General features: G+C 54.6%; 1 protein-coding gene across 3 annotated transcripts in view; it reads right to left on the reverse strand.

Moving 5' to 3' along the window:
- Positions 1 to 5,746: 5,746 nt before the first annotated feature.
- Positions 5,747 to 13,771, reverse strand: part of RNF216 (ring finger protein 216) — a 153,050-nt gene continuing 145,025 nt past the window's right edge. For 2 of the 3 annotated variants that reach the window (XM_045541257.1, XM_045541258.1), the window contains exons 16-17: positions 8,853 to 8,922; positions 5,747 to 8,155 (exon numbers count right to left, since the gene is read on the reverse strand). In XM_045541257.1, the coding sequence (XP_045397213.1) occupies positions 7,836 to 8,155; positions 8,853 to 8,922 (390 nt within the window). In that variant the 3' untranslated portion in view covers positions 5,747 to 7,835. The remainder of the gene's footprint in view (positions 8,156 to 8,852; positions 8,923 to 13,771) is intronic. The other variant, XR_006733186.1, reaches the window with a different exon arrangement.

Here is a 13,771-nt window from a genome sequence, read left to right on the forward strand (position 1 = left end):
TATATATAGAAAAAATTAGCTGGGCATGGTGGTGCATGCCTGTAGTCCCAGCTACCCGGGAGGCTGAGGCAGGAGGATCGCTTGAGCCCAGGAGTTTGAGGTTGCTGTGAGCTAGGCTGATGCCACGGCACTCACTCTAGCCCAGGCAACAGAGTGAGACTCTGTCTCAAAAAAAAAAGAGGGAGAGGACCAGACTTGGGCAGACAGAGAGGACAGCAGAGGCGCGAGGTCTCAGCAAGCTGGGGCAGCTGTGTCCCTGCTGAGCCATGCTGGGTGCAGGGGCCCCTCGCCGCTACAGGGCCGTGACCTCAAGCTGCACATGTGGCCAGAGCAGGACTTGGCCTCTGGAGCAGGCCAGGGGTGGTGGCTTGTCTCAGCTCCCCGCCTGACCCTGGGCTGGCCCGTGGTTCGCTTTAGCTGCTAGGACATGGTGGAAGAGGCACTGGGGCTGGCCTTTGACAGGCTGGGCAGGGGTGGAGAGGAGCCGGGCCAGACCACATGCAGGGGCTGTGGTCTCGGCTGAACCCCAGCTGCCGGCAGCCACCCTGGGGTCTCCTGCACAGCACGTGTGGCACAGCTGCCCGGCTGAGCCCCAGCCACCGAGAGCCTCATGAGAAACAGCAGCTCGGGGTTGTTGGGAGCCACAAGTTGGGGTGTGGTTTTATGCAGCTGTAGACGACAGAGATGTCCGAGAAGTGGGGGTGGGGAAGGGGAAGGAGGGGGCGGGAGAAGAGAGGAGGGGGCAGAGGGCAGATGGCTCCTGGGAGGCCTGGGAAAGACAGCTCCAGGTTGGACTCTGGCGAGGTGGGGCTTTGAAGGAGGAGAGGAGACACAGTGCCGGACGGAAGCAGGTGCAGGTGTAGGTTTGGGTGTGGGTGCAGGTTCAAGTTCAGGTTCAGATGCAGGCTCAGGTGTGGGTTCAGGTGCAGATGTCAGCGCAGGTGCATGTGTGGTTGTGGGCAGGAAGGTTTGGGGATGCTTTCAGGGGCTGTGGTCTGGTGCTTGGTCCTTGGTGGGGGCCCCAGCTCCCCTGCTGGCTGCTTGGTCTGCAAGTCCTAGACCATGCAGTGCTGCCCCACTGCCTGTCCTGGAAATGGGGTGCTCCTTGGGGCACCGGCCTGCCCTGCCCTGGCCTCCATGCTCCCTGCTGCCGCCACCGCATTCCCAGGCCTTTGGGCCTTGCTGACTGGGGTGGCCCATGACCCCGACCGGAGCCATGGCCTCCCTGCCCCAAAGCACCCCTGGCACCCTGGTTCCTCAGCTGCAAGGACAGGGCCTGGCCGTCCCCTGGGCTCTCCCTCTTCCAGCACCAGGTCTCCTTAGTCTGTCTCCTGAGCCTCTCTCAGATGCACCCTGATTCCCCTCCCACCCACAGGCCACCGGGCAGCCTCTGCCAGGCTTCCTGCCCTCAGGGAAGTCTCTGTCAAGCCCAGCGTGAGCCCAGTCCCAAGGAGCTGATTCAAAATGCAGATCCTCAGGACCCACCCGAACCTACTGAATCACAGTCCCGGATCAGAGTCTGTCCTCTCGGCCACCTGTCAGCTCTGTTTCCCCTTCCTGGAAGCCTTCCCAGCCCCCTGGGCCTTCCCAGTGTGTCCCTCCAATGCCTTGTCCCCGTTCCCACCCGCCTGGTGTTTGAGTTGCGTGTTTCTCTGTCGTCCCTGCTGGGGCCCGAGAGCCCCGACTGCCCAGCTGAACGATACCTTCCTAGTGCCCCGCCCGGCCGGCACCCCCAGGTGAGTGGCGACACGCAGGCAGTGCAGTGCATGGGTGTCACTAAGTGCCCCCGAGGGTCTGATGTGGGGTTAACAGAGAGGCGGGCGGGGCTGGGCTGGTCAGTGGACCAGCTGTTCATCCTGGAGTCGCCCCAAAGTGGTGAGGGACAGCGCAGCTTGTGGGATGGCAGGGCCCGAGCCACCTGGTGAGGGTTCCAGCACTGTCCTACGCAGACGACCAGCCCCATGGCCGCTCTGTGCTGCCCTCTGCCAAGTACCTTTCCTGTCTCCTGTCCCCAAACTCTCACAGCCTGAGGGAGATGCTGTAGTGACTCCCCCTAAGTGCCTTGCCCAGTGCCAGGCGGCTACAAGGTAGTGGAGCTGGGACTGAGACACCTGTCACTGGCCCTCCGCCCAGGAGGACTCTGAGCACAAGTGCACCCAGGATGGCCTCTGGGCGGCTCTCAGCGCCCCACTGCGGGTGAGGCCAGGTGGGAGAGGGGAGAGAGGAACCTGGCCCAACAGCTTGCATGCCCTCCATGTCCCTCCCATGTGTTTTTTAAGTGGCACCTTTTGCGGGGAAGCGAAGCCAAGCCAGGGGCCAGTCCTGGGCCGTCTTTGCCCGATGTGCGGAGGGAGGGAGAAGGATCCGTGTGAGGAACTGGTGGTCGGACTTCACTCCAGCCAACAGGGAAGACAGATCACGGAGGTAGAAGTGACCACGTCCCCCCAGGCGTCCAAAAGACCCAGGGCAGTGGCCTGGGTGGTGTCAGCTGCGTGCCAGCCATGGACGATGACTGCAAGACACTAAGAGAGAAGGCGGGTGGAGCCTATGGCATGAGGTTCTTGAAGGGAGAGAGCTAATTAGAAACATTTTCAGAAGCACTTGCTCATGTCTCCTTTTTTTCTTTTCTTTTTGTTTTTTTTGAGACAGAGTCTCACTCGGTTGCCTGGGCTAGAGTGCCATGGCGTCAGTCTAGCTCACAGCAACCTCAAACTCCTGGGCTCAAGCGATCCTCCTGCCTCAGCCTCCCAAGTAGCTGGGACTACAGGCATGCACCACCATGCCCAGCTAATTTTTTCTATGTATTTTTAGCCATCCAGCTAATTTCTATTTTTAGTAGAGACAGGGTCTCGCTCTTTCTCAGGCTGGTCTCGAACTCCTGACCTCAAGCTATCCTCCCGCCTCGGCCTCCCAGAGTGCTAGGATTACAGGTGTGAGCCACTGCGCCTGGCTTGTTTTCCAAGTTTTTATTCTATTTTTGTAATAAAACACCGTGGCTCCAAGGAAAAAAATTTTTTTTCCTAGTGTGGCAATGTGTTCAGGATGGGAAAAATAAAAGTTGGCACATTACAATTATAGATTGTAATTGGACCTGACCAAAAAGAAGCTATATCTAAAGAAAGTAGAAAAGAAAGTTAGAAAAAAGTAAGGAAAGTAGGTATGAGTGATGCCTCCTGAGATCAGATTCCAGAGGATGTGTCTTAGGACAGACTCAGACAGTGTGGTCACAAGATGTCCCACTGAGGGGCAAGACCACAGCCCAGGGCTGGCCGCTCACCGGTGACGGGGTGATTGACAAGGCTTTGCAGGTTAGGAACCCAGCAGAAGCCATCCATCCAGCCAGCCAGCCGCCCCTTTGATTGAGCAACTGCACTTTCGGAAATGTATCTTCTGAAACATCAAAGCCTCAGTTACATGGGGAGCGTTCATCGAGGTGTCGTGCGTGGTGGCAGAAGCACTGAAGGCACCCGCATTTTCCTTAATAGGAGAATGGTAGGGTAACTTGTGGCAAATCTACATGAAGTATCATGGAGGGCGCAAAAGGCGCAAATTAGATGCAGACAGATCTACAGACCTGGAGGACAGTCCGTGGCTACTGTTAGGGGAGAAGAGCAAGTTGCGGCCCAAGGTGCTGATTAAATTTTGTGAAAACAGGCTGGGCGCAGTGGCTCACGCCTGTAATCCTAGCACTTGGGGAGGACGAGGCAGGAGGATCGCTCGAGGTCAGGAGACCCCCATCTCTACTAAAACTACAAAGAAATTAGCTGGACAACTAAAAATATATACAAAAAATTAGCCGGGCATGGTGGCGCATGCCTGTAGTCCCAGCTTCTCAGGAGGCTGAGGCAGTAGGATTGCTTCTGCCCAGGAGTTTGAGGTTGCTGTGAGCTAGGGTGACAACACAGCACTCTAGCCAGGGCAACAGAGCAAGACTCTGTTTCAAAAAAAAAAAAAAAAAAAAAAAGTTTTGTGAATACAGAGGCCCTGATGCGCCCCCGCAGTGGGGACAAGCAAGGAGGAACATCACCTGATTACCTGGGGTGGAGGATGGGAAAAAAGATGGCAGCAGAATGGATGGATAGCCTTTACTTATCCACTGAAACTGCGGAAGAGTCTGTGAAATTGCTGCAGATATGTAGAAAACGGGATGTGAACAAGGGCTGGGTGGCGTGGACATTAAAAACACATGCTGATTGTTTAGAAGCTGGGAATGGGGGTAACTTTTCTCTTGAAACTGTACTTCAGTATACTTTTTTTCAGACAAGGCAAAAAAAAAAAAAGATAAATTGTTCAATAAAAAGTTGCTATGCTGGGCTCGGTGGCTCATGTCTGTAACTTTGGGAGGCCAAGGCAGGGGGATCGCTTGAGCCCAGGAGTTGGAGGCTGCAGTGAGCTATGATGACATCACTGCACTGCAGCCTGGGTGACAAGCTAATTGCAGGATAGCCCACGTTTTATTAAAAAGTGCCATGTCCCCCTGGCATGGGGGTCACAGCCTTGCTTGTGCCCAGGACTCCCTTCCAGGTCTAGTGTCCAATTCCTGCCTGGCCTGGCACATGGCAGGGCCCTGAGTGCCTGGCTTCTCTGCAGGATGCTCTCCAGGGCTGAGCTGGCCCCACCTGGGGAAGGGGCCTGGAAGAGGGACTGGCTGCACTTTCTTGAAGGGGAGTCTGTGCCAAAAAACAAATAAACAAACGCTTTGTGCCCAATCTGGGCCTGGGTAGTAGCCGCCCAAGCAGGATGCACCTAACAGGTCACCTGATCTTCCTCCCGGCAGGTGAGAGGTGGGGAAATCCTACCTCTCCTGCTGGGACCCAGCCCTGCACTTCCTCTCGGGGAGCAGAGCGGCTGCCAGCTGAGATCTAATCATTCCCAAGGAACCTGCCAGCAAAGGCTGCGGCTTCTGCAGCCCTGCAACTGGCCCGCTGGTGCAGAAACGGGGAGAAATGAAGCTAGAGGAAGCAGAATGCACAAACATTTATTTACATCAAAAAAGTCCGAGTTACATATGATACAGCCTTTTTACACACAGTAGTTTAAACAGAATTATTTAATCTATTTTTACTACCAGAAGGTAAAGTATAATGAACTGCTTAATCATTTTTTGCTATTTTTATACAAAGTGACAGATCATGCACATTTTTTAATTTCAGCTTTTAAAACTTTCGCTAAGTGCAAATACTAGATTCCTTTCTCCAGTTTTAAGGCAAGTAAAACGGGACTGTTGCTAGGCAGTCTATCGCCCTGCGGCCCAGAGTGAAGGTGCCAGCTACCCAGGGCCTCCTGCCCGAGCCAACTTGCAGGCTGGCCAGACGGCCAGGCCCTTTTCTCCCCAGCTGTCACCAGTACAGGTAGGAGGCCCGAGGCCCAGGCCCCTGCTTCTAAACACTGGGATGCCTGCAGGGCAGAGGGGGTCATTCTGGCCATTTTGGGAGTCAGCAACTGTGCTCTTGTGTGCAGCCACGAGGGCTGCCTGCGCCTGCCTGGCTCAGGGATCATTAGGAGTCGGTGCCCTCAGAGGTGAAAAGCAGCAGTTTCCTCCCTACAGGGTAAGTGTGGCCAGAAACAGCTGGAACTAAGGATTGGCCTTAGGGGTAACATCACTCTGGTCTCCCCTCTCCTCTGCCAGGGCTGAGACCTGCCACCTGCCCCACGGCTGTCCTTGTAGCTGCCACAGAAGCAGCAGATTCCTTAATCCTGAATCTGCCCCTTGGGGGAGCCACATACCCAGGGTGCAGGCCGCAGCTGGGCCAGGCTCTGAGGGGCAGTGCTTGGGGTGACCCCCCCACCTGCTGATGCACTCTGCTCCCAGGGACCCTCCCTGGGGAAGTGCAGGGAACACGCATTTAAGGTACTTAGAGTACTGTCGCTGCCACGTGGAGCCCACCTTTCCAAGGCACTGTCATTCAGGCTAGTAACAAAGTTCAGGCAGCCCAACAGGAAGGGCCCCCCAGCCCATGCCCAGGTGACCACCTGTCTTCAAAGCCTGTATCCTGAGGAGAGGCAAAAAAGAACGGGCATCTAGATCTTTTTTCCCACTTCAATCTTTGAAATGCATCTGAGGAGCTGATGGTGGCTTGACAGTGCCTGATTTCCTGACAACCTGGGCGGCCGAGCCCTGTTGCGGCCCACACACAGCACAGCCCTGAAGGCCCTGGGCTCAGCCCCATCTCTGAGGTCTGTGTACTCCCAACTTCCCAGAACCCCAGGGCAACACAAAGACAAGGAAGGCCAACACTGGAGGACAGAGGACGTCTGCGTTCAGGAGGGCTGGCTCCCAGCTGGGCAGTCAGAAGCTTCAGGCCTCTGCTTGGCAAAGAGGCCGGTGCAGTGCCTCAGGTGTAGCGAGAGACCTGGGCCAGACAGGAAGGGAAGAAGGTGGCTGAGAACGCGGCAGGCCCAAGCTCTCATCTGACCCCAGGAAAAGGACAGCTGCCCTCACCCCCTGGGGGGCCAGGACATCAGCCTCCACCTGCCTCCACCAGCCGCTGAGAGAATACACAGAGGGAGGAAGGACAGAGGACCTGCTGCCTGGGCCCTGCCACAGCAGGCGCAGCACAGCTGGCAGAGTGGGCAGTACCTTGGGTGGGCGCCCCACTAGGTGGCATCTGGGGTTATCTGCCCTCCAGGGGAGCCCACTCCTCCCCCCAGAAAACCTTGGGGGAAAAGCTATTCATCACCCGGCTGGTGCAGGGGTGTCTCCCCAGCAATGGGCTGCCCAGGCCCCTCCCAGCTACCTCGAGATGATCTTTTGTTTGGCCAAAGTTTCAGAATCATCCAGCCTCCCGCAGCTGCCTGACCTAGGTAACCGATTTCTACTTTGACTTTTTAGGAATTCAAGTAGGCCATGGAAAACTGGGTAAGTTCAGAGTAAACAAGAACAAACATTTTAGATAAATGACAGAACAAAACTCACACCACAAGATGTTCTCTGCTGCTGTCTGATCTGAATGGGCCTTAAAAGGGAAGAGAGGAGGCCTCGTGAATGGTCACTGTGGTGGCACCTGGGCGTGGATGTGAGGGACACTGTCTTGCCCTCCCGGCACTGGGTAATGCCCCGAGGGGCTGCAGTGCACAGCCAGCCCATGGGGCTTCCCAGGCCTGTGGACGGGCTCTGCTACCTCTTCATGGGACCAACCTCGAGCTCCCGTGAGGAAGGAGAGCCCCCCGAGCACAGGCCTCTGGGTCCCAAGTGCGATGTTCACGGCTGCCTTGCTTCCCAGGGCTCAGCTCGGGCCCTGGGTCCTTGACCTGCAGCTACGCACAGAGCAGAAAGGGCCACTCTTGACGGGCCCCGGATGGGGGTGGCAGTGCCAATCTCAGCTCTCTCCAACTCCACTCTGTGCTACTTGTCTTTATCATGGACGCGTCTGTGCAGTGGGAAGGCAGGCCTACGTGGTTTGTAACTCTGACAGGCTTCTCCTGTTGTCTGCTAGGGGAACTGGACTGGAGGCAAATCATCTCCTCTTTGTCGTTTTCGCAGGGATGTGAGTGACACGGCACAGACAGGGCCACTACGCTTGACTCTCCAGGAAGAGGGCTTCACTGCCCTTCTCTCTCTGGCCCAGTGAAGGCCAGATCGATCCTGTTACAAGCACCCAGAGGGCCACCAGCTTGTGGCCACCCTTCAAGGAGCTATGGCCCTTCCCAGAGGAGGAGCACAAGAAAACCAACCTACCCTCCCACACCCTCCATCCCTCCTTGGAAGGCATCGGTGGAGCCCTTAGCCCTGGGGAGGGATGGGTTCTCTATCCTACAGCCCAAGGGCACGGGCTCCTCCGATGCCTGGTGGGGATTCGTGGTGGGGATGGGAGACCAGGAACGGGTCTGGGCCATCAGAAGCGATGCCGTGGCTGGGGGCCAAAGTGCATAGGCAAGTTGTGCTCTAGGGGTATGTGGACAGGGCCAAAGTCATAGTTGACCCGCACGTTGGGCAGCGGGGGCACGTAGGGTGCGGGGATAGGGCCCATGTTGAGCGGGAAGTTGTTGAACATGGGCCGCACGGGCGGCAGGGGGAAGGGCGGGTGCACGAAGGCATAGGGCGGCATTTGCGGCTGGTGCAGGTTCTGCGGGACGGGCCTCGGGAGGGCTTCCATCCTCTGCACCTTCTCTGGAGGCTTGTCCAGCGGAGGCCCGATGCGTTTGAAGGTGTTCTCTGAAAGGGAGATGGGATGTGGTTGAGAAAAACAGGTTAGACCAACTTAGCTGGATCTAGGTTGGGACGGGCCACACTCACTGCCCTGGTCCCACCCGCCAGAGCTGGGGGAGCCAAAAGGAGCCTGGAGCAGTTGGTGTGGAGGGGGGTGACCTCGGACTTGCAGCACACTCTGTAGGGAGGGTGGTGCCCCAACAAGAAGGTTGATGAAAGCATAAAATGTGAAACAGACACCCACCCCCAACTGCCATTACGAGAAACCAAGGACAAACTATTCTTTCTCAAGAGTGTCACGCTCCCCAGCGGTGGCCTGGAAGGCCCCGTCCATCCAGCACCACAAGGGGCATCCTTTAGAGCTAGAGCCTTACGGGGCCACTCTCAGCGCCTCCATTCTTTCCCTTTTTTAACCTCAAAAGGGTCAGGGTGGGCCTACTGGCTCTTTAGTTGGGTCTGGCTTCTGTTCGTTTCCTGAGCGCAAACCCACCCCTCGGGACTTCCCCACCACCAAGAAGATACCCAAACCACAGCCAAGGCTTTGGTGACCTTCCCACCAGCCTGAACAGTGGCCTTGTGGGAGGACACCTGAGGGGCAGCACCCCCCACCCTTCCGGCTGGGTCGAGGGCCAGCGGCGGGACCCCCATGTGGCCCTGGGCTGCCGCGTGCTTGGAACGGCTGTGCTGCGGGGGGAACTCTTGCCTCCGTTCTTTCTCTTCTGCTCCTCTTCAGCCTCCTTCTGGATTTCCTCAATTAACTTCTCATCATCTTCCTAAAATAAAAGCAATGAAAAGGATGAGTGTGTAGCTTCACACAGTGCTGAGGCCCCTGGGGACACAAGTGAGGCCACCCGTGGCCGGCCAGCAGCAGGAATGAGCCAGAAACCTGCTGCTGGCCAGCGGGGTCTCAGGCCTGTGTCCCCTGTCCCCTCACTCCCATTTCCCCAAGAATCTTCTTCATCAACTGGACAGTGTTCCACGAGGAAGACCGTGGGAAAGGCTGGGGACAGGGGGTCTGTGCACAGGAGGTGGCCACTTGGGGGTGGGCGGAGAGCCTACTGTTCACTAGGCTGTACAGCTCGCAGAGGGAACTTCCGGCAGCTTGGGGGAGGGCAGGTGGTGAGTGAAGGGTTGAGGAGGGGGTGGTAGGGGCAAGTCTGGCCCAAGAAGATTCAGATCCTGAGTCTACAAACTCTTGAGCATAGCAGCCTCTGCAGAGCCCAGAGAAGTCTTGCTGAAGCCCTGAACTGAGCTGGACAAATGTCCAGGCAGGCCCTGCTGACCCCCAAAGCTGGCCTATGGCTCCTGGATAGCTGGGGGGCTAGAGCTGCAGCAGAACAGTGGCAGGGGTCAGATCTCAAGACAAGGAGGGAGGGCACAGCAGCTTACAGACAGCCCCCTACGTAGATCATGCTGTCTCCTCTTCCCAAACCTAATCCTTCGTGGGCATGGAATAACACATGGAATTCAAACTTGGGTTAATCCAGCTTTGGACAGGAACCAGAGGCACTCCGAGTACAGACAGACGTGTGCACTTCCCCAGAGAAGCTCAGGGGCCACACTGGGCAAGCCCAGGCATCTGGGTTTGTGCCACATGCCGTTCCCATAGCTCTGCTGAACAGCAGGCACCAGGGTGGGAGAAGCAGGCTGCTGCCCGGTGACAGCCCACCCCACCCACGCCTGCTTCATCAGCGGTGCTAGGGCTCAACCCACTCCTCCACAACCCAGAAAGAGGCTTTCCAGTTTATCATAGGACCAGAAGCTCAATGGACTGAAAAAGCCACCAAGAGGGTGCACGTTTTTCCTGGCCAGCTGCAGGGCTGCTGATGGCAGCATCTCGCTCAGAACTGAAGCCAGGCACACCACAGAGGGCCACAGGCCTAAGGCGTGGCCCCCAGAGGGCCGAGGCTCCACGAGGAGCAGAGCAGGACACAGGAGCAAACACTGGACGTGCCAACTGTGCTGACGCAGCCCGAGTGAGAGAATGGGCCACAACAGGAAAGGGGCTCTGTTCCCTGGGGTCCCCTAGGGAGCTTCTCTTGGAGTTAAAAGCAGCCAAGATGAAGAGAAGTGAGAGAAGTGAACCCAACGTGGGGGGCAGGGATGAGCAAGCCCCGGCAACGCAAGAGGTCTAATGGAAACACCCATTCATCCCCCCAGACACAGCATCAAGCCTAAACATCCAGCTGGTTTCTTTGCTTTGGGCTGGAGAAGTATCAGTGATACTACTGGATATGTCTGGGCCATTCATGCTGATCTGAGGACACCCATGGAATTTCTGAGATATGAACACAGGGTCAGAGCAGAGCACGTGAGCTTAATAACACAAGTTATTAATGTCACAGCAAAGATAGTAATTAGTGATTTCATGCACGGTTATTTAAGAACCTCATCATATACCCAAGTCTTTTCAGCAGAGGGAGCCTCACCTGGCCATGTGTTCTGAGCAAGGCATGGGGAAAAGGAGAAAGGTGAAGTTCCTTTCACGTATTTCAGAGGCTGTAAAATGCCCGGGCACATGACAGAATCCTATGTCTGCGAGGAATCATGTGGGCACCATGGCTTTCTCCCACGTAATGCATAAAAACCCAGACGTGGCCATTGGCCTCTGGGAACACTCCACAGGGGAACCTCCTACTTTACAAAGTAGTCACTGAACAGACCAACAACAGGGGCTCCTGTAACTCAACAGGGCTGGACGGACAGTCTGAAGGTAAATTTCATGAACTATCTAAATTAGGAGCTGGCAAACTCTTCATTTTGGAGCCAGTGGCAGGTCTAGGAAAAAAGATTAAAAACAAAAAAGTAAAGGAAAATGATGAAGAGAACTGGGACGAAGGAGAGTAGCGGGTCCACCCTCTCCGCAAAGTGGATACTCGGCAAGGTCCTGAGTATCACTTCTGTGTCTCGGAGGCTCATCTGTAAGATGGGCTGCTGTAAGGGCTGAATGAGCTAACATACGGAAAGGGCAAAATGCTCGTTACCAGGGAACAAGAAAACTGAAAAATGGCAGGGATGAAGATTTTAGGAAGATGAGAAGTGGTACACACTGGGAGATGCCCCCAGTATTTCTTTCAGTGGCTTCTTCACGGAACCAGTAAGACAAGCTTCCTGACCCTGGTCACTTAGTAACTATTACTACTAGCGTGACATCACCACCTCCTCCTGACCTCCAGCACGTCACCTAAATGTAGCCTGCCAGCCCCAGAGGGGCACTTAAGGCCTCCGGCAGCACAAGGGGGCATCTTAGAAATCATCTGTTCCAACTTCTTTGGAGTATGGAAACTGAGGTCCCGAGAGGTAACTTTTCAAGTTAAGGCTAGTTGGTTGTGGACTAGGACAAACACTTCATGTGTTCCACAGGGTCAAACAGTCTCTTAGAGAAAATCCACACAGAAAGAACGTCTCAAAGGTTCCTGTCATTGTTGCTTAGTTGATTTGAAAATTTGGGGAGTATATTCACTGTGTCACTCACACACATGCACTGAGTCCCGACCAGGGACTAGGCACTGTGCTGGATGCTAGGGACACAGGAAAGAATGCGGCAGTCCACGGTACCTCTCCGCATGGAGCTAACATTTCTGGGTTGTGGCCACAGTTTTCGATGGCATTCCATTTTGAAATTCCACGTGAGTTTAAAGGATAATTTCACAGCATTAAAGACCCACGACTATACCACTCTTCTCCTCAGACCCTCTCATGACATTTCTGTCAGGATAAATAAAACAAGAGGGATAGGAGAGGCTTCCCTTTTGAGTGGATGATCCCAGGCCCCTGTGGCACTGCCAAGAGTGGCCGCATGCAGGCCACCTGCCTGATTTTAACACTAAGCTTCCTGTGATGAATTCAAATGCTCCTGAATAAATCCAATCTAAGAACTCCCTCAGGAGGGTCTGAGGAACTTGCACAGGTGAGTGTCAGTCCCACTTCTGGATACAGACCTGCCAGTATCAGGAGGAAGGAGCAGAGAGGTCCTCCCCCATGGCAGAATCTCAGCTTGCCCTGCCACTCACAGTTCTTCCTGGACGGGAGGAGGGGAGCCTCAGAGTCCTGAGGAAATGCGTGTCCCCCATCTTTTGAAGAGAGCCACTGGGGACTTTCTTCTGATTCCTTCCTTTGCTCTGTCACTCTCCTGGTTTCATGAGTGGACTCAAGACCACTTGTCTTTAACCCATCTTAGGAGTCTGCAGTGCCTTCGAGTTTGAAGACAGTCTGGTCTATATTTCCACAGAAAGTGCTGGGGCTCAACTATTCTGAGCTATGATTTTACCAAAAATCATGAGGAAATGTCAATTATACCTAGGATATGGGGTAGATGTTTCAGATTTCAACCTTCTCCAACGGGTCAAAGTCATAGGACATGGTGTTTAGTAACATTAAAAATTAAAAAGTCTTAGGCCAGGCGCTGCGGCTCATGCCTGTAATCCTAGCACTCTGGGGAGGCTGAGGCGGGTGGATCGCTCGAGGTCAGGAGTTCGAGACCAGCCTGAGCAACAGCGAGACCCCGTCTCTACTAAAAATAGAAAGAAATTATCTGGCCAACTAAAATATATATAGAAAAAATTAGCCGGGCATGGTGGCGCATGCCTGTAGTCCCAGCTACTCGGGAGGCTGAGGCAGTAGGATCGCTTAAGCCCAGGAGTTTGAGGTTGGTGTGAGCTAGGCTGATGCCACGGCACTCACTCTAGCCAGGGCAACAAAGTGACACTCTGTCTCAAAAAAAAAAATAAATAAATAAAAAAAAAAAATTAAAAAGTCTTAAGAAAAAATTACAGTTTTAGCCAATATGTTAGACTTTAAGAAGATTTCTTCATTTGGAGTAGAAGCTCCTTTCATAAGAAGTTTCTCTGAGAATTTGAAATTCCTCAAGTCTAGAGTGAAAGACAGACTGAACTGTACACCTAAACATGGCAGGCTGGGCACAGTGGCTCATGCCTGTAGTCCCAGCACTTTGGGAGGCTGAGGCAGGGGGAGGGTGGCTTGAGCCTGGGAGTTTGAGGTTGCAGTGAGCTATGATCACGTCCTACACACCAGCCTGGGTGACAGAGTGAGACCCTTTCTCAAAAAATAAACAAACAAAAAATGAATTTTATCCCACATTTTACCATAATTAAAAATATTAATAAACAGAAGAGGGAAGGCAGGTTTAGGACTGAATTTGATGGTAAACATGAAGACTGGTCTGTCATCAGACATTTTCTGGTTTGGGTTAGAGGCCAGCCCCTTGGAAGACACTCTAGGCATCCTGAGTACCATCACCCTGTGGAGAGTGGGCACTTGTAAAAAAGCCATGGTGCAAATCTAGGATACACCTGGGCTGTTGGAGTGGGGAACAACAAAGTTAGGAAGACGATGAGGGCCGGGGTTGCTGAGCTGCACCACAAGACCTTCTGCCCCTCGGGGCTGACATGGACAGGAAGTTCAGCTGGCGGTAGCTGCTAAGGATGGGGTGAACTCAGGCACTGAACTAATCTTAACGCAGTGCTGGCTTCTTCACAGAGGCAGCTGGCATGATGGCAGAACTACAGCTCTGGGGCTCCAGCCCTGGGCTTGGGTCCAGCTCTACCCCAACTACCTAATCTGGAGCCCCCTGGAGCCCACACATCGTAAAAGACAGGCTTG

Source organism: Lemur catta, chromosome 2 (genome assembly GCF_020740605.2).
Source record: "Lemur catta isolate mLemCat1 chromosome 2, mLemCat1.pri, whole genome shotgun sequence".
Lineage (NCBI taxonomy): Eukaryota > Metazoa > Chordata > Mammalia > Primates > Lemuridae > Lemur > Lemur catta.